This window comes from Apaloderma vittatum, unplaced genomic scaffold (assembly GCF_000703405.1).
Source record: "Apaloderma vittatum isolate BGI_N311 unplaced genomic scaffold, ASM70340v1 scaffold5469, whole genome shotgun sequence".
Taxonomy (NCBI): Eukaryota; Metazoa; Chordata; class Aves; order Trogoniformes; family Trogonidae; genus Apaloderma; species Apaloderma vittatum.
In genome coordinates this window covers 8,289-32,946 of record NW_009735682.1, presented here as the reverse complement: position 1 = coordinate 32,946, position 24,658 = coordinate 8,289, and the positions used below count along the sequence as shown (strand labels likewise).

General features: G+C 38.7%; 1 protein-coding gene across 1 annotated transcript in view; it reads left to right on the top strand.

Annotated features, from left to right (window-relative positions):
• Window positions 1-1,597: 1,597 nt before the first annotated feature.
• SCFD1 (sec1 family domain containing 1) overlaps window positions 1,598-24,658 on the top strand; it is a gene marked incomplete at its 3' end in the record, with an annotated part of 30,267 nt that continues 7,206 nt past the window's right edge. The window contains exons 1-13 of the mRNA XM_009876668.1: window positions 1,598-1,665; window positions 2,535-2,623; window positions 3,622-3,712; window positions 4,506-4,628; window positions 5,788-5,875; window positions 7,184-7,273; window positions 8,397-8,452; window positions 9,240-9,325; window positions 11,077-11,176; window positions 14,410-14,549; window positions 14,963-15,053; window positions 15,408-15,481; window positions 18,686-18,767. Of these exons, the coding sequence (XP_009874970.1) occupies window positions 1,609-1,665; window positions 2,535-2,623; window positions 3,622-3,712; window positions 4,506-4,628; window positions 5,788-5,875; window positions 7,184-7,273; window positions 8,397-8,452; window positions 9,240-9,325; window positions 11,077-11,176; window positions 14,410-14,549; window positions 14,963-15,053; window positions 15,408-15,481; window positions 18,686-18,767 (1,167 nt within the window). The remainder of the gene's footprint in view (window positions 1,666-2,534; window positions 2,624-3,621; window positions 3,713-4,505; window positions 4,629-5,787; window positions 5,876-7,183; window positions 7,274-8,396; window positions 8,453-9,239; window positions 9,326-11,076; window positions 11,177-14,409; window positions 14,550-14,962; window positions 15,054-15,407; window positions 15,482-18,685; window positions 18,768-24,658) is intronic.

Sequence of the window (24,658 nt, the reverse complement as noted above, 5' to 3'; positions counted from 1 at the left end):
GGGAAATACCGCGGAGTAGCGCGAAAATAAAGCTTCTGGTGCGATGCGCCTGTGGGGCGATGCGGGAGCCCCAGAGAACCTGAGGGTGCGAGTTGTGCGGGAGGTTTCTGTGGGCAGGGGATTAGCCTGCCCTGCCCCTCAGGACGCGTTGCTGTGAGTCCATGACTGGCTCTTCTTTGTTTTGGCTACAATCGTCTGCCTGAAAACGCGGACCTTAAATGTTCGCTGGTGTTCTCCACCTTTTTGTACCAGAGGTCTGCTTTCTGGGGTCTCGCTCCTGTGGCCATCTCACATTAGTAGTGCTCTCTGATGTTCATTTGCAATCCTTTACTTGCCTTTAGTACCTTTCTGATAAAGCGTCCTGTCTTTGAGCCCTTATTCCATACAGCTTTATTCTTTTCTGTTGTGCTTCACCTTGTTGCTTAGTTATTTCTGTCAGCCTTTACCTGTGAGCCCATGTTGTCTTCCATTGAGGAGGCCACTTGCAAGGAGGGAGATTAAACAACCAAAAGATACTCAGAAAAGAGAGTAGATTTACACAGGATATTAAAAGGAAATTCTTCGGTGTGAGGGTGGTGAGGCAGTGGCACAGGCTGCCCGCAGGAGTTGTTCATGGCCAAGCTGGACGGGGAAGTGTCCCTGCCCATGGCAGGGGGGTTGGAACCACATGATCTTTTTAGGTACCTTCCAACCCAAAATGTTCTGATTCTTTAAAAAAAGAAAAAGATTTATTATCATTTAGTGTCTGTGTTACCATGGATGTGCACCATCTGTAGTGTCCTTTGTCCTGGTTCATAACCAGTGAACACATATCGTTGTGCACGCGTAGAAAAAAAACCCCAGAGAGTATTTGGCCTAAACATAGATGAAATGGCAGTATAAACACAAAAAACAAACCCAGAGACTTGCTGAATGTTTGTGATGATTGTCGCAGCACATCAGATTGCTGTCTTCTTTAGTAGAGAGCTTATGCCGAGTTTTAATTTAAATTGTAAACGTTACAAAGTGGCTGCTTCAGATGCAGTAGTACCAAAGTACGGAGCCCTGCAGCTTTATACAAAATTGTTCATATGGCTGGAATGTATGGAAGGTGTTTCTGACAGTGAGGGAGTGAAGGCTCTGGGAGCAGTCTATAATCAGTGTTCAGTATTGCCCTGTGGTGTTACAAAAAAAAAATTAAAAAAAGAGAAAGTCCAGCCTCCTGCCCAAGCAGGGTCAGCTGTGAGGCCAGGCCAGGCTGCTCAAGGCTTTATCCAGTCAGATCTCCAGGGATGGCGATGCCACAACCACACCAGGCAGCCTGTGGCACTGACTGTCCTTGTGGTGAAAAAGTTTTTCCTTATATCCGCTTTGAACATTTCTCTGTGTTTTGGGACCTAGTTCGTTTCCTTTTGCAGTGTCTTCCATAAATTCTAGCTGATGTGTGCCGTTTGCCAGTCAAAAAATGCGTAAAAATGAAGATGTGACTTGTTGCATTTATATTTTATAATGTGGTTTTTTTCAGACAGAATGTGTAATAAAATCCTGCTACTGTGTTTAATCTCTGTTGTTGAAATGTAAAGAGAGTAAAGTATTATTCTGCTTTATTTTCCAGTGGCTTTGAAACGTATGCTGAACTTCAATGTTCCTCCTGTTAAAAACAGCACAGGAGAACCAGTGTGGAAGGTAAGACCTCTTGGAACAGAAATAGGAGAATTTTATAGTGTTCAGGCAGGTTCGGATTTTCAAATTTTAACTAACTCGAGTATCTTGGTGCTGTTATTAACTTGTACAAAATCTTTTTCCTGTGTTATGAATATGCATATATGAATTTAGCATCAGAGTTGCTGAGGAAAATACCTATTTGAGATATTGGCTGCTTGAAGACCCAACGAACTAACTGATTCTGTAGGCAATATTTTAATGAGTAACTGAGGAGGACGTTTTTGAAATATGCCAACGTCTCATCGATACCCGTTAGCAGAACCTTGCATAATACCTTACAGGTGAACTCACCGAGTCAGACAGAAGCCCATGGAAAGGGAAGAACTATTGATAGCCTTAAATTTAGAACAAAATGAGCTCAAGCTACCTTTATTAGCTTCAAAAAGTAACTACTGTGTAGTTTGTGAGAAGTTTTTGCTCCTACAAAGCATGTATTGTGTCTCTTCTTCTGTTCTGTTCTTTTTTCGCTAGTTCCTTTTTTCCTCTCTCTGCTTCTCCTTTTGTTTCCTCCCAAATGCAGTCAGAGAAATTCTGCAGTTAGAGTAACAAATTTCTGACAGCAGATACCTGTTTGACATTTTTCAGGAGATGGAATTGATTATTTTTTTCCTCTTTATTAAGTAGTTTTGTCTCATGCCTCTTTGGAAAATTATTTATTAGTAAACTAATTCCTTGAGGAATTAGTGATTTATTATAAATTGGTAAATGTTTAGTACTTTTTGGGTTACTGTAGTAGCTCCTTAAACCTGAACTCTTGTATCCACTGTGCCCAGTATTCTGCAGTATCCACTTTTTACAGAACTTTGTAAGAAGATGTGTATCTATTTCAGGTTCTCATTTATGACAGATTTGGCCAAGATATAATCTCACCTTTGCTGTCAGTGAAAGAGCTGAGAGACATGGGGATCACTTTGCATCTGTAAGTATTTAAAAAAAAATAGGGATTTTTTTTTTCTGAAAAGAATTTTAATATTCCCCAAAAACATGAACACAACATTGAAAATCATTCAGTAAATAACTACTAAAATAAATATTCTACCCTGGCTTGTTCCTAAAATCAGGTGGTAATATTCGGAATCAGGCAGTGGAGAGATAATTCAAACACTGGTAAGATTTCTTATTAAGTACAGGAGGCCCCTGTTAAAAAATCAAAATTGACCAATAGGTATTTTTTTGGAATCTGGCTGTACAAATCCCTCTGTATTCATATAGGTTAAAATTGCTTGGGCGCAGACTGCTTCATGGGACTGGGCATGTTCCCTGGTTGTGCTTTTACATGCAAAATTTAGTTGTCTCTTGTCAAACATTTGGAATATTTAAGCACTGTTTTAAGAGATTTCTCATTTCTCTTTCTCCAGATTACATTTGCTTAGTTTGTTGTCATTCCTTAGCTCTGGTAATAGTCATGGAGAAACTTTGAAGATACGTTTATTTTTTTTCAGAAGTTTACTAACTTCTGTTAAGCGAAGGCTAGAAATCGAAACACAGTTTAACATGTTGATATATCAGCAGAAATGTGAGAGAAACGTGTAAGCACCTTGCCTTTAAGCAGGAAAGGCAAGTTTAGTAGTATCAGATACGCATGGATTTTGTTATCACGTCCACAGCTAATAACTGGTGTGTGAGCTTCTTGAATGCAGTGTTTTACCTTCCTCTGAGTGGGTTAATCTGTTTCTGAAGATTTGTGAAGCCTTTCTCAAGATCTGCATAAACTTTGTAGGTGTCTTAAAATATTCAGCCAAAAATAGTACAGACTTTTTTTTGGCCATTTTTTCTTGTCTTATTCTTGCTAAAATTCTACCTAATATAGGGAGAAATTGTAGAAAATTAAACACGTCTGTACAAATAAATGTTTTGTTCAATTTTACATGAATCAGAGGAGGAACGCATTACAGATGTTTTTTTCCTTCCTTTCAGGCTTTTGCATTCAGATCGAGATGCTATTCCAGATGTTCCAGCTGTTTACTTTGTAATGCCAACGGAGGAAAACATTGACAGGATGTGCCAGGTGACTTGTGTGCTTGGTGTTTCAATGAGTGCACGGAGCAGAGTATGTGGAGTAATCCTGCGCTGCAACTGTAGCTAGTTCTTGTGCATGTCTGAACACCTTTGCTTGCATTTTTTTAGTAGCACAGATTTTCCTTAAAAATACAACCCAAAATTTTTACATGCAAAACTTCCATTTACCAGAAAGCAGAAGAGTAAATATGTCTTCTGTGTTCTGGAGAGTTTGGGGAGTGAAAAAACAATAGGCAGTGGGCAGGAATCGAAATACAGGCAATTCCATTTAAACATAAGAGAAAGCGATTTTAATGAGGGTGGCTGAACACTGAAACAGATGGTCCAGAGAGTTTATGGAGTCTCCATCCTCAGAGATGTTCAAAACTTGGCTGGACGCAATCTTGGGCCACCTGCTTGTTTTCAACTCTGCTTTGAGCGAGAGGGTTGGATGAGACTAACCACAATTTTTCACCTTCTCTGGGAGGAACTGTTGGAAGGTTGACATCCTCACCAAAGGAAGGAAAAAGAGCAGAGGGTATTTTTGGGTAGTGGATAAGGTGTGCCAGTTGCTCTCTGGTAGCTTTTTTTGCCGTTCTGTGTTAGGTTGGTTATATCTGGCGATGCAGTCAAAACACTACAGCCTACAGGGCTGGGTGAACGGACAGCTGAGCACTTCCAGAAATTTAGTTTGACTGTGGATAATGGAACATCATGTAGTAAAAGTATGAATGTTTGTTTAATTAGGCAGAAATGTATTAGTACTTATTCAGGAAAAAGGTTGTGGTTTTCCTTCCTTTTAGGATCTTCGAAACCAGCTTTATGAATCTTATTATTTAAACTTTATTTCTGCCATTTCGAGAAGTAAACTGGAAGATATTGCGAATGCTGCCATAGGTGCTAATGCAGTAACTCAAGTGGCTAAGGTAAGAAAATCTCTCATGATAAAGATACTACCGTTACAGGTGTTGCTGCTTTCTTATGTGGCCACTTTAGTGCCGTACACAGCTTTTCTGACCGAATTCTGAACAGAATAAATGCTTAGCTAGATTCAGTGTCAAGCATAGATTTCCTGGGGAGGTGGAAGGGAATCTGCAGTCGTCTCGCTTATGCAGCTTAGTGCTGTATTTCAGCTCAGTCAAAAGTCCAGGTGCTGCGAGACCTTTGTGCTAAATGATAAGAGGGGCAACATAGCAGTTTCAGAGTATTCCCAGTCTCATCAGCTCAAGGAGTGCGTCCACTGCCTGTGTCATGGGGTGGGGTTTTTAACTCCTGAATACACACAAAGTGCAGGGTGAGTGCAGCTGCTGTTTTAAACAGGCAGTGTACTGCAGAGGGGGCGTTTCAAAGGGTTATTCAGGGCACTCCTACACTTTTATGATTTAAAGGCAGATGTCAGGTACGTACCCCTGTGTTTTTGCTGAACACCAGTACCAAAACCTGCAAATTATTAACTAATTATTTTCATATGTGCATAAATACACTCACTTCTTCTCATTTCTGTTTGGGAGGGCTACTGGCATGAGGGAAGGAAGCTGTTGTGAAATGAAATGAAAACTGTTAGTACTATCTTCAGCAGAAGTAAACTGGTGTAGCACTGTGAACTAAATTTCTTCTGTTGTGATGTTCCATTAACAGTCTATGCTATGTAGAGGTCTATTTTTTTTCCTGAAGGTACAGGTATGTTGCAGAAAAATTAGAATTTGTGAGCTACAGTCTTGTATTTTGTAGATATTGCCCTCCTTCCTAACTTCCGGCCCATGACCTCAGCCCTGTTTATTAAAAAAAATAAACCTACAATTTTATAAAATCCTCCATATGTGTTTTCTCCGGTGATGATTGGCTACTAAAAATTTGTCCACAGAAATGCCTGAAGTTGGACTGCTTTAACTTCTCAGGTGCTCTGATGTCCTCTATTATCACCCGATCCTCACACAAGCTTTTTAATTCATACACTGGATTTTGCATTTCTTTCTTTTAATAGCCAGCTCTGTAAGAAGTTCAAAAAGAAGCAGTAATGAATCACAGACGGGATTTTTTATGCTTCACTCTAGACTGCTCTAACCATTATTCCTTGATTTCTAGGTGTTTGACCAGTATCTTAATTTTATTACTTTAGAAGATGACATGTTCGTATTGTGTAACCAAAACAGAGAACTCGTTTCATATCGTGGTAAGTAAAATTTGCATAAAAAATTATACTGGGATATCTAAAGTTGAAATTTACTTTTGAAGCCATGATTTTGTTTTGCTTAAATCTGCTCAGAGTTGAGGATAGTGTGCTAGATATGTAGACACGAAGCAGTTCTTAGGTATTAATATCAGCAGCTTTCCCACACTGGTATTATTATATTGAAAAATAATTACGTATTTTTAAATAACAAGTCTGTAAAGCAAAACTACATCGATGGCAAGGCTTTTTACTTGTGGAATAATATAGGGAAATTTTCACATTGTATTACACAGGTAGGCAGGCGCTGTGGGTGGCAACATATAGTGTTTAGGCAGCACTATTTAGTCACAGTCCCTTCTGCAGTTCGTAAGGAGTTAAGTGGTTTATTTCTCTGTAAATGGTCAGTTGGAAAGTTACGGTAAGGAATGCAAAGCAAGAAAGATGACTTTAACTGGTAAGAGTTACTTACTAGTCAGTGACCAGCTGGGACTGCTCTTCTAATTCAAGGTGTGAACATGCAGGGGAGTGCAAGGGGGGATGGTCAGAATCAGGGGAGAGTCTGGGAAAGGGAATTCTAGAAAATATGCAATGCGGATTTATGGCTTGAGTCCTGAGACAGTGCCTGACTTGAGACCCATGGTAAGATTAGGTTTGATGTTTCTCATTGTCTGTTATATTCTTATCTGTTCATTATTTGAATAGATGTGTTGCTACCTGTGTCTTGTTCTGACCTAAGTATGTGAGGGAAATCTTTCTGTCTGTAGTGTGAAATATTTTGGAACTTGGAAATTGTCCGTAACCTAGTGATGAACAGTATATTTCTTTTTTAAAAAAAAAGAATCTCCATTAAAAGAACTGAATTTTAGAATCTTTAGGTATAGGTAACTGCATACTCTTATTCTCTTTAAATTACATGAGTAGTTCTTCAGGAGCTTATATCTGAAAAACGGTTTCTGAGTACGTGGCTGGTTTTGTTGCATAATATGGTTTTCTGGGTGATTTTAATTAATGCAATATTAACAAGATCCAGAAGTTACAGTATGCATTGTCAGATATAACTGGCGAAGATTGTGTAGTGTTTGACGGTGTACAGTGAAAAGTAATCAAGTTCTCCCAAGTTTTTCCTCCAAAAAAAAATAAAGGGGAAAAAACTAATGGATATCCTAAGAGGGGCGTGAGGTGGTCTCTTGTCTAACAGCAGCTGTTGGCTGTTAAGAGCCATTAGGTAAGAAGAAGAACCTTTTCTCTATATTAACGTGACATAAACTTTTTTAACCCTATTCTTAACTCTTTTCCACACTGTTTTAGCCATCAACCGACCAGATATAACAGACACAGAAATGGAAACTATAATGGACACTATTGTTGATAGTCTCTTCTGTTTTTTTGTTACACTTGGTAAGTTTCCAAATTCTAGTGTATTTTTCATACGTTTTCCTTTTAGAGAATATCCATATTCAATGTGATACCTAGAAATTTAGTGATTTCATATAGCAAATTAAAGGCAGAATTAGATCTGTGACAGAAATCTTACTAATTTGCGAGGTGCGTTAATGATGTTGCTCAAATTATTGCCACACATCTCTGCAAAAGCCAGTAAAGGCTGTCCCACATGAGAGTTGAGTCTCAGTCTTCAGTATCAGTGGGAGAGGAATACTGAAATGGTTTGGATTCACTGTTTTTACAAAATCCTAGTTTGCAATGAAGACCAGTAGTGTTTTGTGTTTGGATTTGTAGCTCCAAAAAAAAAAAAAAGCCAGAGAAAAAGAAGGAAAAAAAAAAAACCCACATCACACAAACCCTGCAAAGATCTAGCTGAAGTAAATAAGGAATAGGAAGATATGTTAATTTTACTTATTTTATTGTGAGTTTTCCTGATGCTGAGCTCGTATATTTGTCATAGTGATGGCATTTAATCTAAGTTCTCAGTGATAGCATTCCTGGGAGGGCAGCAGGAGATCGCTGGGGGACAGTCTGTTCAAGAGAGATTCCTGTGGACCTATGGAGTTCTTTCAAGTGTTAGCATTTAGAGAAATGAAATCTCAGTCACTTAAAATCTATGGAATTGGAATTTTCATATTTGTATAGATAAATGAGAGAGTAATTAGTTATGTGCTTTTGAAACTAACATTACCCTGCAGTGAGTTGTAATTGATATATTATGGGGGTGTTATAGTGCTTACTGTTATTGTTTTCAAGGGACTTCTAACCTTTTGAAACTAACTTTTAACGCTTCTGTATGGGATAGTCCCCTCTGCAGTACATTAGCTGTCTTTCTCGTATACTCTACGCTTCTCATATATTCCTATATGAGGTATTCACTTTTGTAAAACTTTATTTAATATTTCTATATACTCTTTTTTGTTTCATAAAAAGACTGCAAGAAACAAATTCAGTGTAAGTTTCTATTGTCCACTTGAAAAATGTTATCTTAGAATGTTGCTAAGAATTTTATGAAAAGTGTGCTAAGTTATAATCTGAAAATTGTAATGCAAATAGAAGTCAATATATCTTTTATTAGGAGCAATTCCTATAATCAGATGCTCAAGAGGAACTGCAGCTGAAATGGTGGCAGTGGTAAGAAACTATTTTCTAAACAAGTATTGTTGGTTTAAAACTTTGCTAACACCTTGCTTACTTTTCACAATACTAGTTAGAGATCTAGTGGTGTTGTATCCATTTCCTTATGAAGGAAATAAAACTGGAAAGGACATAAACCTGTCCTCCTTTCTGGTTTCAGTTCCATGGAACTCCTCTGTGGAAATTGTAATATTATGGAATCAACAGGTGAGAAACATAAACATGGATAATCATTCCTAATCTGGAGATGATCAAGATTTTCTGACAGGCATAATAATTAAGACCATTAAGCTTTATCTACATAGTTTAGAAAGTGGCTGTCTGGGCTGCGTTTTCCTCTGTGTATTAGTAAGAAATCTTTATCTTTCTGGGAACACTCCTAAGTACAAGGCATTTTTGCTGGATCAAACTAAACTGACATTGACCTTGATCATCAAGCAGGGATGAAATTACCAAACTAAATGACGATAGAAATCCCTACAAAGGCGTCTTCGTTAGGAATCACTGAGCTTCGTTTCCACTTTCTCACCTATTTCTTTGCCAGTGAAGCCTTATTACTGATTAAACGTAAGCATTCAGAGTGCATGCATATGTGTTGGGGAGAATCTCATTTTTAGGAAATACTGAGAGTGGCAACGTCTGACAGCCCTGTTGGCTGCTGCTGCTGTGGTTCCCCCTTGATGCCTCTTCCTGGTATTTTCTGTTTGTCTGTTTAGGAAGAGGATGCTAATTCCCTGGAGGGGCAATTCGTTTGTTAAAAACTGTTTTGTTTTCCCCCCCTCAGAAATTAGATAAGAAGCTCAGAGAGAATCTAAGAGATGCCAGAAACAGTCTTTTTACAGGTGACACGCTTGGAGCTGGCCAGTTCAGGTATGGTGTTAGTAATAACTGTGCATACTTTATTTTCTATATTTCAGTTGTCTGAAATATCTCATTGGGGTAAGTCACCACTGTACGGAAAAATTGTATTTACATGAATTTGATTCAACTTCTCTATTAAAAGATTTCATATACTCTTAAGGGAGTTTTCCAATCTCTTAGCAAAACTGGTCTGAAAACTTTTATAGCCAGTAGGTGTGCAGTCTTTGGACAGTGAGACAAAAATTATTTAATGGACCAGGTGCTTTTGTTCAACTTCTAAACCCAACACGAACCAAGCTCCTGCAAAAGCACTTAGTTTGCAGGACTGCGACATGCTTGTCTGAACACATTTATTAGCAACCTGTAGTTCCTTAAAAAGAAAGAAATATCCATTTTCTCACTTGTTATCAGTTGTAGTTATGTCAAAAGCATTTCTTAACTGATCCCTTTATCTACCAGAGGGTGACTAGTTATGGATAAATTAGATAGTTAAGGAGTGTCAAGACGTGACTATTTGAATCCTTTGAGGGGAAAGAGGGATAACAGAAGACATTGTGGCTGCCTGCCCCCCCGTGTGTGCTGTTGCCACCAGATAGTTGGATACTCCACAGGCTGCCTTCGGGAGATGGATTACAGGAGTTTACATGAAGACGTGAGGAGACGTGTTAGGAAAAGTGTAGCTGAAGGGAACAGTTATGATCTCCTAATTAGATACAAAATAGTCAGCATATTTTTGTCTCGAGCAGAACTTGTATAAAAGACACAAAAAACATCCAGGGTGGCAAAATGGCATGAGATTGAAAGGTATTGGGAGAGACACTAGCTGTAAAGTACCAGTTCCCTCCTGTTCCTGGGAACTGGAATGTAACCAGTGTTCTTCTTTCAGAAGGATAGCTTGTTTTCCTGACGGTGTAACAGCATTACCCTCAGAAAAGTACAAGGGGAGGGAAACAGGGCAACCTTTACCCGGTTAAATGGCTTCAGATCTTTAATCTGGTTTTCAGAATCGAGTGACTAAGGCTCTTGAGATTATATATCTATGTGAAAATACTTACTGCGAGGAAATCCAGAGTGTGGAATTAATATGCTTTTTATTGTGTTGAAACAGAGTGGATTTTAGCAATCACATTTACTGTAGCGTTAATGTGCTTAAGGGAAATGGTTGCAATAATGGCAATTCACAGCCTTCCTGTCTTCACTATAAATTTTTCATGTAGCCATAACCCAGGGCATGTCTGCATTCTTTTTCCACAAAATTGAGTATTGCTGGAATTACCACAGTGCATCTCAGAAATTCATATTTCCTTCTTTATGGACTCGTATATAAGCAAAGAGAAAAATGAAATTAAAAGCCCCTTGAGACGGAGATTGTATATTTGAGTTTGATAGTGGGGATTAAGGTTGAATATTCCTCACTCAGTGGTTTGGAACTGGGATGTGTATCCACACAAGGAGATGTTAGTTAATACGTGGAAGAGTAGTTACTGTTTAGTGTTTTGACTTGTGCTCAATATTTATGCATTGGTAATCTCATTTAGTACAAAATAAAATAATCTTTTTAGCATTACCAAGAAAGTGCTTCATGGAACTTGTGGCAGGGATCAGCCCCAGTGCTGTGGGGAAGGCTGGAGGAGCTCTGCAGTGGGAAGTTTGGCCTCTAACTTGGAATTCATTGCAGAAGATGGCTGATACCACTCAGGGTGTCACGGGGGTGTTACAGACGTGTTTAAAGAAGAACTAATGCAGTGTCATCTTTTCAGCTTCCAAAGGCCTCTGTTAGTCCTTGTTGACAGAAACATAGATTTAGCAACTCCTCTACACCATACTTGGACATACCAGGCTTTAGTGCACGATGTTCTGGTAAGAATAAATCTGATTTGTTACCAAAACTATTTTTAACTTGGTTTGTTATTAAACTTAATGCCAGATTCTCTCTTAATCCAAAAATCTATTTTGTCTGTTTTATTTGGAAGTTGTTTAGTAAAAAACAACTTGGAAGATTTTCTCCAGAAGGTTTATTTAGCAGTAACTTCTAAAATAGTTAAAAAGTTGAAATCCTATACAATCAAATATAGGTAATTCAGCAATCCTAGCTTTTTCTTCAGTAGTTCATAATCATATAAACTCCAGAGTCCACTAAGTGCAATTCAGTTTTGAAAAATAAATGCTGTAATGAGTTTTTAAACTGGTTTTGGTATAAATTTGAGTTTCTAAAAATATCTATTTCTGGTTTTCTCCACAAGGTGGTGTGGGTGTTCGATATAGATACAAAGTGGTGTGTGACCCTACTGTGAGGAATTGAAAATAGGCATTTTTTTTAAGCAATGGTTTGGAATTTCAGATAGCCTTAAACCACTTCTATTTCCTCAAGTTTATTTCATAAAACCAGTATTAAAGATGTACTTAAATGAAAGCAAATATTATTTATCTTAGATTTATGCATTTTGCACGTAGTTCTGGACGAAGTAATAAAAGAATATGAGTAAGAATAACTATCTGGAGGCATTTGGATACTGTAGTTAGTCATGCAAATGCTTTTACTGTCTGGCTTTGAGAAATATTTTGGTTTTATTATTGAGAGGAATACGTAAAATATGCACATACATGTATGTGCTTGCGTACAAAGTCGGTTGTGTCTGGTCATACATACGGGGTTCTCCAGCCACTTGCGTTGCTACCATGAAAATATTTTAACACTAACCAGATATTCTAGGACACTTCTAAATTCTATGTTATGTGATTCATTCCTTAGGAAAAATCCCTCTCTTGAACTCGAGGGTGCTTTTTACAAATAAACCATGTTTGGCCTGGTTTCTCTAGGAAGGGGATATATTAAAAAAAATATGTTTTGCACTGTGTTTCCTCCTGTGGTACTGGCTAGAGACTTGCAAACAGAGGTACTGATTTTCTGCGGGTTTCTTTTGGAAAGGAGTGAAATAGGAAACCCGAGGTAGGTTTTTTTACGGGTATTTTAGTTCGTTACCTGCCAGCCACTTACTCACAGCTGCTCATGCCCAGGCCCAGTACCTGTGGGCAGAGCTCCAGGTGTTTGCCTCCTGCTCGCTGTCAGGAGCGGGGAGCAGGAGGTGTCGGGTGGCCTTAGGCACGTGCTGGGCTGGGACTTGGGTGCGTGGGGATGCAGAGGGGTCAGTGATGTCAGGAAAGCTGAGGACAACTAGTGCTGCGAGTATGTGGGGGGTTAGAATAGCACGAGGAGCTTGTTTTCAGGATCCTTGGGTATTTATCTGTACTGCACCAGGCTTCAACAGCTTCTCGGAAGCCACTTATTAAATGTCACATCTAATTTTTTTCTGAGTTGATAGGATTATGAATTTGGCTCGTGAAATTGTAACCAGGCAGCCTGTGACTGCATGTCAAGGGCAAAAGTTTAATTTCAAAACCAGAGAAGCTGTTTGCCTTAAAGGGAAGCATGCCAGGTTCTTCACATAATGAGCATCCTATTTGACGAAATGACCGTAGTAGCCTTTAAAAAGGCCATAAATAGTATCTGTGAAAGTGTTACCAGGGTGATGATTATGTAAACCATACTTTCAAATAAACTATTTTTCCTCTATGCTCTCAGTTACAGTAGTCCAGGAATCCTCTGGGGTGTCAAACTAAGTGCTAGCCCAGCCACAAACTTGTGTGCCACGTTTAGAGTGGAACTGTGGTGTTTCTGCACACAAACAGGCTTGTATGAAGAGATTTCCATTTCCGAATAAAAAACTTTTCAGGAACGGATGCGGAAAAATAGGAGGTGTGACTAGAAAGACTTGTAAAGCCAAAAGGGGGAGGTGCAAGGAGGAACACTAATCAATAAGAAACATTTTGGTAAAACTCCTTGTAAATGCCAAAACTTACTTGCAAACTCAGGACACTGGTGAGTTAAATTGAGCTGAAACATATATCTCCTTTGAAAATTGCAGCTGAATTTTCAGTCACATGATTTTTTTCTTCCCTTCAAGTTTTTCTTAAGCGCATATACTGAAAAGTACTCTTTTTTCTTTTTTTGCGGAAATTAAACAAATGAGGTTTGTGCTTGTTGACTGCATATGCTTCCTTTGAGTAGCTACTTGGTTTTGTTTATTTTCTGGGATAGAGTAAATTATAGTATTTCATTTTGAGTTTGAGTTCTGCCAAGGAATAGCTAGAAACATTTAAAAATTTTGTTTGACAATTTCCCTTACAGTGATCTAGTTCTGTATACTGCAGTGAACATAAAGTAAGCACATAAAATAAAAGATTAATGACAGATTCTGTGTAGTTGAAAATTTGATTTTTGTAATTATTTGCCCAGCAAAGACCACCTTAAAAATTTTAAACGCTCTTGAAAAGAGTTAGAATAAAGTCAGCAAGTGGAGCACTTCTTAATCCTTGTTGAAAACCGGAGGGAATCTGTGTGCTGCAGCAAATACAGAGCTGTCCCTGGCAAAAGTAGTGAGGGAAGGAACCAGAAGATACGAAAAGGTGTCGTTTCTACGTTCGTGCATCTGGAAGAAGAGAAGTTGTGGAGGAAGTACAGCTTTGTCGTGAGCTGCTGCTCTGTCAGGCCCTCACTGCTGTGTCCCTGGCGTGACCCACAGGGCAAGAGCTGTGCAGGCACAGGGGAACAGTCCTCCCAGCGCGGCGTCCTGCTGCCCACGCCGGGAGCTTTTGTGCAGCTTTGATGCATTTGCTGTAGTTTTGCAAGTGAAATTCAGCCTTAGAAATGTTATTTGTCTATAACACCGAAACTTTAAAGTTCTGGTCAGTTGTTAGAGCTCGGTTGTTGCTAAATAATTTATTCTCCATACAGAAAGCAAGTGTTCTGTGTCAGGAGGTTGCTTGCATGTGAGACAGGCAGATGTCTTTGCTTAACATTTGTTGCTTTGTTTAGTGTTTTTTCAATGTTTGAGTAATTTTGGAGTTGTTATATTGCTGTTAGTGTTATCTGGTTAGTTAGTAAACTGTTTCTTGCCTTCTTATGAAATTCTGATAAATACCCGTTTGAATATTTTTTTAGAAAATATTCCAGAAGGTAATTGGATGAGTGTAAAAGACTGATTAGGTAATTAACAACTGTCGGATATTTACATAAGATTCCTATTTTTTAGGATTTCCATTTGAATAGAGTTAACTTGGAAGAATCAACAGGAATGGAAAGTTCTCCAGCGGGTGCTAGACCTAAGAAAAAAAATAAGAAGTCCTATGATTTAACTGCATCAGATAAATTTTGGCAAAAGCATAAGGGCAGGTAAGCCATATAGGTACAGAGTTTTTGTTAACATAATCAATATATATTCTACATATTGTTCATATTATAGTAGTTCTATTTTTCAGCTTCTTTGAAAAATTTTTTGAAGTTTGTTTTTCTTTTAAGGAATTTTTGCTGTCAGTATTCGTTGTCCATATTAATTGTTTAGCAGCTTTTTGTTACAGAAATCAAAACTGTTCGTATCAAAATTGTGTAAAAATACCAAACACAGTGAATATATCTTAGAAATTTTAAGTAAACCTACAGTATTTTCACTGATTTGATACTGCTGCATGATTTGTGTATTGATACTTCCAAAAAAGTTTTCATCATCGTCTTGATCGTGCAGCCTGTCCGCTGCTAGTGTTTCAGTTTGTTGAAATAACTGAGCCTAATGCAGCGCATTCCCTTAGTCCTTTTCCAGAGGTAGCAGAGTCTGTTCAGCAAGAACTGGAATCCTACAGAGCCCAAGAAGATGAAGTCAAAAGACTTAAAAGTATCATGGTAAATTTTATCACCTCTATATGTGTATTATGTAAAGTTTGACAGGACTTCTAGAGATGGTTAGCCCATACTCTCGTCACTGCACCCCCCAAAAAAAGATTTATCAACACAAGCTAACTTTTAGGCATAATTCAATCTTAAAAGTAGGGCTAGAAATGCCGTATTTCATGAGGACGTTCAATTTCTTGAGATTATTGGTGTTACGTTTGTATAACTTCCATAATAACTGTAAAACACTGTCCAGACATTATGAGAAAATAGCTTCTAAATGCACTGACTGTAATTGCATGTGTGATCTTTGTGTCTATTACGACTATTTTTATTTCTCTTTCCAAACCCTTCCCCAAAACTCAGGGTATAGAAGGGGAGGACGAAGGAGCGATAAGTATGCTTTCAGATAATACAGCTAAGCTAACTTCTGCTGTCAGGTAAGTAGTTGATAATGCGTTACTGTTTAATTAATTTGGAACCATATCTAATTATTGATTCATGTTTAATATCCTTTGAAATAAATAGCTTTAAAAATAGACTATTCAGCTCTAAAATAGGGTTGAAATACTTTATAATTCTGGTAGATTGTAATGCAATGCGGTGTCCTAGACAAGCACTTGGGCATGGAACTTGCACAGCATGTGTGTGAGCCCTCTGCCCGTGGCTTTGGAGTGCATCCCAGATTTGCTTACACTCTTCCACCAGAAAAATCCAACTACGCACCTCTGCATTCCTTTTTAAAAAAAAATGCTTCGTGAAATCCACGTCCTGAAGCACATGCTTGCTTTGCACAGTATGTAATTAGTTGAATTTTGATAAGTTACTGTAACATCTGTTGGCAAGACTGTAGTGATTAAGAACTCTGCAGGGGAAATTTAGTCTCCTGCTTTTGCAGACCTGGCCTCTGTGGATGACACTGAAAGTCTGACGTTTAGACTTTTTCCTCATTGTAAATCAGTTTTTCATTCCACTGTTGCCTTGGAGAAGGGGGATGTTCAGTGTGCTACCTTTTGCTAAAACCTCAGTCATCAGGAAGAGGGAATGATAATTATTCTGAGGATAGATGGGGTGATATTCCCAGTGTCCTGGGAAATCCAGCATGTGTTTGCATTGGTTAGTTGTCCCTTTGTGAGTTTCAAAAGTTGCTTTGTTTGCTAAGCCCCAGTTAGAATTTGATTAGAATTACAAATTATGTGTGATGGATCAGTTTCAAAAAAACAAGCAGATGTTTCCAAGCTTCCCCTATAAAATTTAAAACATTTTGTACTTCTGAGGATGGTGATTTTCAGGTTAAGGCAGCAAGGTGTGAAAGTGACAAACGACAAAAGCTTTAAAGTGGTAGCAAAAAAGAAAAATCATACCATCAACAGGAAGTGTTACTGTTCAGTTAGCCTCTGTATGACTGTTTTCTGTCATCTGGCTTTATTAAGGATGATCTTTTATCCCTTCAGGAAAGTGTATAACACAGTACCCTCTCATATTGCAATGTTTCAGTACCAGTCTTTAGGATTATGCTGACAAGTCCAAATACTGTTAAGATCTTCCATGTAGGCATATTTCTGTTAGAAGAATTAAGCTAGACCTTGCTGTTAAGTTTTCCATCATCTGCTGGCATGAAGAAGATACCCTTTAGAGTTCTCTTAGGCTTTTCAGTTTCTAGAAAACTTTGGAATATCTATTAGTAATTAAAACCCGGAGGTTCTAACCTAGAGGATGTCTTGTATTTTTTTTTTTTCTTCTTGCTTTCTTTTGTTTAAATGCAGTCCTTTACAAAGACAGTACAGATCACCTTCCAGCTATAAGGTCATTAATGGCCAGTCATGATTTTATAATGGCTTAAAGGAGGAAGGACAGTGTGGTTACTTAACTTTGTGGTTCTTCAGGACTTGCAGTCAGTGTTACTAAGTGCCTTCTCATCTGCTTATTATTAAACTGAGTAAAACACTGTGTCCAGACTGCTTTTGGACATGAAGGTGTGTAGGCCCTTAGCAGCCTTCTCTGTGTAATGCCCAAGTGCCAGCAGTGAAAATCATGTTGATCACAACACTATAAATAACAGATTTTCTGTGAAGTTGTGGTTCAAACCAACTGAGACAAAAAAACCACACAGTCTCCAGCTCACTCCTTCCCCTCAGCCCCATTTCCACAGTGATGTGGAGGGAGACAAAGGCTCAAGGGTTTGAGATTAAGGATAGGGAGGGTAATAATCTACCAGTTAAGATGATGGTTAAAGAATCAGAGAGGTGTGGGGAGAAAAATTTAATTCACCACCACCATTTACAAAGTAGGATAGTGAGAGGGATGCATGAATAAATATGACCGAATCTTAAACACATTTAGCCCCCCCTGCCCCTCCCATCTACCTGGCTACCTCCTCCCCTCCATCAGTGCAAGGGGGGCAGGGGCTGGTGGGCTTGGTCCATCTGGCCGTTATTGGTTGTCCATCCTCCTTGAGAAAGAGGGCTTCTCACAGTCTCTCCTTCTTGGCGTGTGGTGTCCACCTCGCAGGCAGCAATCCTCTTCCTCCTCGTGAGTCCCTCAGGGCCACCGATCACTTCTGGGCACGTTCCCCGTTGATGCTAAGTCTCTTTCCCCTTTCGCATGAGGCTCTGCACATACTGACGCATCCTGGGCGAGAGCATCCTGGACGTTATCGCTGCCGTCAGTCCCCTTCCTGCCATCTCAGCTACGACGGGCTTCAGGGAGAGGTTCTGCTCCAGCGGCTTTTTCACTCTCCTCTAGGACTCTTCTTGCCCTCTTTCTTCTCAGGACAACATTCTTTTGTTCTCCTCACACCTCCCCCTCCTCCAACAGAAAAACTCCCCAACCCTAAAGACAGGACAGCTCAAAACAAGACAAAACCAAAAGAGGGAGCTAAAACAGTGGGGTTGCCTCTTAAATACCTTGATGGCAGAGGTGCTGGTTGGCCTGGCCCTGGCCAGAGGCAGGGGCACCCACTACCCCGAGGGAGGCTCTTGAAATTTTGTGCAAGTCTACCCTTGCTTTTACAAAAAAACCCACCAGACTCCAACCCATGACAGAAGTAAACGTAACCGTTCCGTTTCTCATTTCACAAAAGAAAATATTTCAGTCATGAATTCTGCATAGAGCGTTGTGTTCCATGCAGAAGCGCCTATGGTGGATTCCAGGATATTCATAGCTTCTGTGTTTATTTGACAGATATTATTTAATATTATTTGATAATTATTTGTCATCATTTGGTATTATTTGACAGATATTTGGCAAATATTGACCCTTTTATATGTATCAGACATGAAATAAATGTTGATTATGTAAGCTGTGATTCTAGTTAATTTTTGTTTAGTTAAGCAAAGCATACATCTGTTGTTGATCACAAGCTTTCAATGGGAGTATTAAATTACTCGCATTATATGTATTTTTTGCTAGTCAAGGTAAAACCTGCTTGCTACCTTAAACGTGAATAATGTCCTTCTGTTATGAGAATCATGACATCTGCACGTCACATTTTTTAACTCTAATCCTCCTGTATTCTATAATTTTAGATTTTAATCTTCAAAAGTGCCTTCCAAGCAGAACTGTGGTGTAAGGTTTTTGTACTGACTGCATATAATACACTAACATTGCAACTCAGCAGGTTAGTTTGTATTTAATCTCTTCAGCTCTCTTCCAGAACTTCTGGAAAAGAAGAGGCTCATTGATCTTCATACAAATGTTGCCACAGCTGTTTTGGAGCATATAAAGGTATGACTGCTCTCCAACCTCAGTTTTCTGTCAGTAGTGCTCCTCACCTGGAGAAATTTATTTGAGCAGGAGAAGTAAGATAAGAAAGTGAGCCTTCTCAATTGTGCTCCTTGTTACAGAAATCACTGTGTGACATTACTCACTGTTGAAGAGTGAGAGGGAATGAAATTTGAATGCTTCTGCAGGAAAAGCAAAGTAAACCTACCATTTTTTTTCTTAGCAGAATTTACTAGCTTACTCCTTTTTTTTCTTCTTTTTATGATGGCCATAACCTTTATGGTGGGTCGAAGTCTTTCTTAACTAAGTTTATGATGGAAGCTTTTCATGTAGTTTAGAGATGTGTCATGGCAAGTTATGACTTCGGTCTGAGCAATTTTCTGTTCTGCGTGTGTTTTATTGGAAGGGTATTGTTTACTGTTCGCGAGTGAAAATGATACCCAGAGGTGTGGCAATAATGATGCAAGTTACTAAACTGATCTTTCCCACAAGGTCTGTGTTAGATATCTTGTACCTAATTTAAGTGCTTCAGATGGGCACTTATCCTTTTTTCTGTTTAAGTGCTGCCCTTATGTCAGAGAACTTCCACATGGTTTCAGTATCAAGTAAAGACCGTGGTTACTACTAGAATAATTTGGGAGATGGATCTGTTTTCACAGTATGAGGACAAAAATTATAGATGAGGCTACTGAAATTCTGGTTTTGAAAGTGATTCAAGCACCAAGTCTCACTGAAGATCAATAATCAGGAAATTTTACCCCCTGCTATTTTACAACTCGTGTTTTGAAGCTGACTTTAACACTCGTAAAGTGTTTTAAGATCTGTCCTCAGTTATTACTTCCACTGTTGTTTTTTTAAAATTAAGCAATATAAATGAGCAAAGGATTCATTCTGAATTTTAATGGATAAAATAATTTTGCATATTTGTAAAATTGATGAAGAGATATAAGTGTGTCCATATTTGGCTTATTATTGTAGAGGCTAGTTTATGTGCTTTTTTACTATTTGACATTTCCATATCTGGGAATTTAAAAGCAGTACATTAATACCGTTGGGGAAAAAAAGAAGTTGACAATGTCAGTATTTTCTTCGTTGGCTTGTCGGTAAGTTCACTTCTCTTAGAAGGGTGCTGAGACAGTAGTGGCAGGCCTACACCAGCAATATTTTTATATTCCCTGTTGGACGGGCGGCAGGTTTCAGAGCAGGATCTGGAATGGCAGTGGCGTCAGGTTTGATTGCCAGCGTCCTCTTGGCAGTGGGCTGGAGTCGAGTGCGCTCGGCTTTCCCTTAGGTGCTGGCCACACACTTTTCTGTGGCCTAGAGGTGGAAGGAATTCCCTTTGCTGTCGTGCCCTCCCGCAGGCTCCCGGTTGGAGAGTTCCCAGAGAATAATTCTTAACTGATCCTTAAATGATTCTCAGTTCTGGTGTTGTGAAGCTCTGTACTCCTCGCCTTCTCACCGTGTAGCTGTTGAAGGAGATTGTGAGACAAATGGACTTGAAGTTTCGTCAGTATATTGATGACATGTACATCTGTATCATCTCCTTTTTCTAGAATCACCTCCTTCTTCACCAGACATTTAGGAAACTATCTTAAATTCAAACTAATGCGGAAGCACATATATTTTCTGTGGGAATTTACCTACTCTGAAGGAATTTACCTACACCGACTGAATGTAAAGTTTCTTCCTACTGCTTTGTCCTGACCATTTTCTCCTTTCTTTTCACTCTCCCATGTTACAAAAAGTATCTTTCTATCTCAAGCTGTGGAGTTTTAACAAGCAGGATTATATGCTACTGTGCAGATTCTTCAAAAATACTCTCAAAAAGGGCAATAACTCAGTCAATACTTTGTGAAGAAATTCTGGTGGCATCTTGAGGCCGTGGTTAATAGGTTTACATACAGTTAAATACTTTAACCAGATTAGGATAAGAGAATTTTTTGGCAAGTGCCCACTCATAAGGAGCTCGTGAGGTACCGTGCCTCTCTTCAGGTTACTATATTTTCATGTTTTAAATGATCTGGAAGCACGTTCATCGTTTAAAACAGACTGTTGGCATTGTTCATTATATTTTTTTGCTACATTGAGTATTTGAGCATTTTTCCTCACTACTTATATCAGAATCAGTGAAAAAATGATGTGAGACCTGCTTTAGATAGAATAAGTGAATTTAATTTTTCTTGTAGTCTTATTTTAGTGTTCAGGTTACAGCTGCTTTCCACATTCTCTTGGATCATTTTCTAAGACACAGCAAGAGGAAACCGGAAATTAATCACTTACTTAGGGGTCCTGGCAGTTTTCTGGCATATCTAAGTGGAATGGAAAGAATGCATCGCTTTTTTGGTGAAGTGAACCATCAAGGATTTATTATCAGTGCTTAGAACAGATGCAGCTTTGTTTTGCGTTGATTGGGTTTTTTCTCTGAAGAAGCTGGTGGCAGAAGGGCTGCACCCAACATGATGCACGTAGGACTAGAAGTACCTTTCTAGGTCGTTTAGAGTTGCACACAACTCTTTGCACGTTAGCTCAGTCAGTTGAGCGCGGCGCTAACAACGCCAAGGTGGCGGGTTCGATTCCCGTTCGGTCCCCATGTGTTGCCTGATCTAGTCGAGAGGTGGCGTCCCTGGCGACAGGGAGACTGGATTAAAATGATCTCTGAGGTCCCTGCCAGCTTAGGCCATTCTGTGATTCTAATGTGAATACTAGGGTTACTGAAGTGTGTTAAATTGTGGCATAGGAAAAGGTGGGCACAAACACTTTTCTAAAATGATTAATTGGAGAAGATGTAGATTAGATAACATACTGTCAGAATTCTGTAAGTATGAATTTAAATGGCAGATTTTTATGTGAATTGTTATCTGTCTTAGATTGCTTACACTTGTTTGGTTTAGGGTCATGTTTTTAATTCCTACGTAACTTTTCTTATCACGCATCTCCCAGTTTTGCTTGATCTCAAGGCCTGATACTTTGAATTACTCCGTTTCTGAGATTGCCAATAGCCTGCCAAATTATCGAATTTGTATTTTGTAGAGGAATTCCACCATTTTAACTACTTTACCTTAAATAAGGTTACATTTTTGTCTTACCATGTGAACAGAAACTGTGTGTGATTCAGAAGTATGTATGTCACAGTGGCGCAGGCTGTTTTTTCTGTAGTTCAGAACTGATAATTGAGTAACTTTATGGTAAAGTAGCTTTTTCCGAGTTCAGTTGCAGTGATCTTTCATCGTTCTGTGGAGTTCAGTCGAAGAGAACTCTTGGTCTCTCCCAGAGTTTCTCTTCCTCGTGGTAGGAACACACTATAATTACGTGACCAGCTTCACTCCTTCTGGGGGCTATTTCCTGTTGTTTCTTTTTGAGATTTCAGTGGGTCCTACTTCCACTTCTCTGCTTAAAAAAGAAACAGTTATGTGTTCATTTTGGAGTACAGTGTTCAGATAAAGATCCCCATGGGCTTCAGTAATTTTCATTAAAAATAAGTTTTGGCTTACAAACAGCCTACTTCTAAAGATGTCGAGTTGAAGTGTTTCATGAATACATTTAAAGAAAAAATAAAAGACAAAGCAAACTCAAGTGTGGCACTTTAATTGCAATACAAATCTTGTCCTTGAGCTGGCAGCCAGAAAGGTCTTCTGAATGAGGCTGGTGTGGAACAACATGTCAAGGTAGGAAATCAAGACCAGGAGGCAGAAAGGGAATAACTATAAATGTAAATGCATTTGATTTTATTACTGGCTTTTATTATTATTTTTCTTCATTATTATTTTTTTTAATTATTCTTTTCCTTCACCTTGCTTGCCAGTTTGGCTCCCATAAGAACCTCTTTGCTGTCTTCTTTTCATTGAATCTACAGGATTGTTTAGCTCCTATTCCTCAGCTTTTGCTCTTGGCAAGTCTGTGAGTTTGCCATTGAATGAGCCAAATTGCACTTACTTAAATTAAACGGGACATCTGCTTCTTATCGTCAATTCTTAGACAAGTTGGCTCTCCAGCAAAGTGTGTGGCATATCTGGGAAATCTGTCAAAAGATACCTAGTGGTGGTTCACGCTGTGTGCTGAGGTGGCCATCTAATTCCTAGTGAACCAGTGTAAGAAAAATACTGCCCTAATTAGAGTCTTTGCTAGTAACCTTCGTTAGTTCTCTTGCGAAGAAGCAGCTGAGTAGACTCACCGTATTGACCCACCTCTTTAAGAGTCCATGCTTTCGTCACCTCAGAAAGGGAGTCTCAAAGATTTTACGTTGCTGCTTATGTCTGATGTCCCTTTTGTGGATAGAAATAAAGGATCTGAAGTTTCAGGGTTTTCCATTTGGGTTGGGGTTTTTTGTTTGTTGTTGTTTTTTTTTCTCCAAAGAGTGCTAAGTTCAGACTTCAGAAGTAATTTCTGAAGAGAGTGGGTGTACATGTACCATACCTGTTTCAGTTTAGGCTCAAAGTATAGCAAATAGATGCAGCTGGTGAGTTTTCTTTGCTGCGGTTAAGCTGTTTTGCTCAGCAGTCTTTAGTCAGTCATAAAGTTCCCCATGCTTGAGAAGAATTTTACTTAGTCTGTGTTCCAAGTAAGTTAACAATTGCAAATCTGTTGTTACAATTTAAAGTATCTCATGTTAGAATTACGTATTTTATTTAAAAGTGGGTCTGTAAACAGTTACAGTGCATGGGTGAATCTTTTTTGTTATACATTTTACGTGCCATCTGAATAAATTTGTCTGAAACAGATCACCAGCTAACATAATATGGGCATTGCCAAATTCAACAGTAATATATTTATCTTAATAAGATTAAGTTTCCACATTTCAAGTCTTGCTTACTGGATTTCTTTTGTCTGGGAAAAATATTTTTTACTTAAAAACGTTAATTTCAGCCCCATGCAAGGCAATAAAAATGTAGTTAAAATGCAAAAAGCAAGTGAATATGATGGAAAGACTGGAAGACTTGTAGTAGCTTCTCTGCAACTGTTTTATCTTTCTAGAGAGAGGTAAGGAAGCTGTATCACAGTCTCCAAGATGCTGTAGAATTGAAGTCACACATGCTGGGTACCAAGTTGCATCTGAAATAAAGACTTGGAGAAAGGCTGAGGTTCAGTTCTATTTGAACTTTAGACTAGTGTAACGTAACTACTGATATTTATTTTAATTTTGGATAAATATAGGATTAAATCAAGGTTTTACAGTAGCCTGACTACCAAAATTTGGCTGAGACTACTCTTCTAGCATGAGCTCAGGGTAAATATAGCTTGAAAGAAGTTCTAGCTTTTTTTTGATTGTCACTTCCTACACCTTTTATGTTCTCGTAGTCATTCTGACCAGCAACATGAGACACCTTCTGCCTCTGGAAGCAGCGAGTGGTCTTCATGGTAATTTGTTTTCTATAAGCTGTAATCACAAGCTTCCACGAAGACTTTTAAGTTGCTGTTCTGCAAATAACTGGTATTCAAAATGAGTTCAATAGATGAGTGAGAAATAAGTGTTACATAGCTACCTGCATCATAAGCTGATTCACAAAGGCTTTCAATATTAAAATATTCATATGACTTACCTCTTCTTTTTATTTTGTATTTTCCAACTCTTATTTGATGAACTTAAAAGGTGAAGTGTGTTAATATCCTTAGTTTAGAGAAGTACCTTTTTTGTTTCTTCTCTTTTTTTCTTTTTTTTTTCCTGAGTGATGGTGAAATAACTGGTTTTTAGAATTCCATTTCGTTATTTGTCATCGGAGGAGTAATTCTAGTAGAATTCAAAAATGTGAAAACCAGATTTCTAAAATTGCTCTGCTGCTGTCCTTACAGCCACCACTGCACAGAGTTAGAAGGTGCCAGGGCGGCTTTGCACACCTCGGCGTTGTCAGGCAAAATTTCCTGAATCTCTTACCCTCGTAAGAGCCCCAAGGACTTGG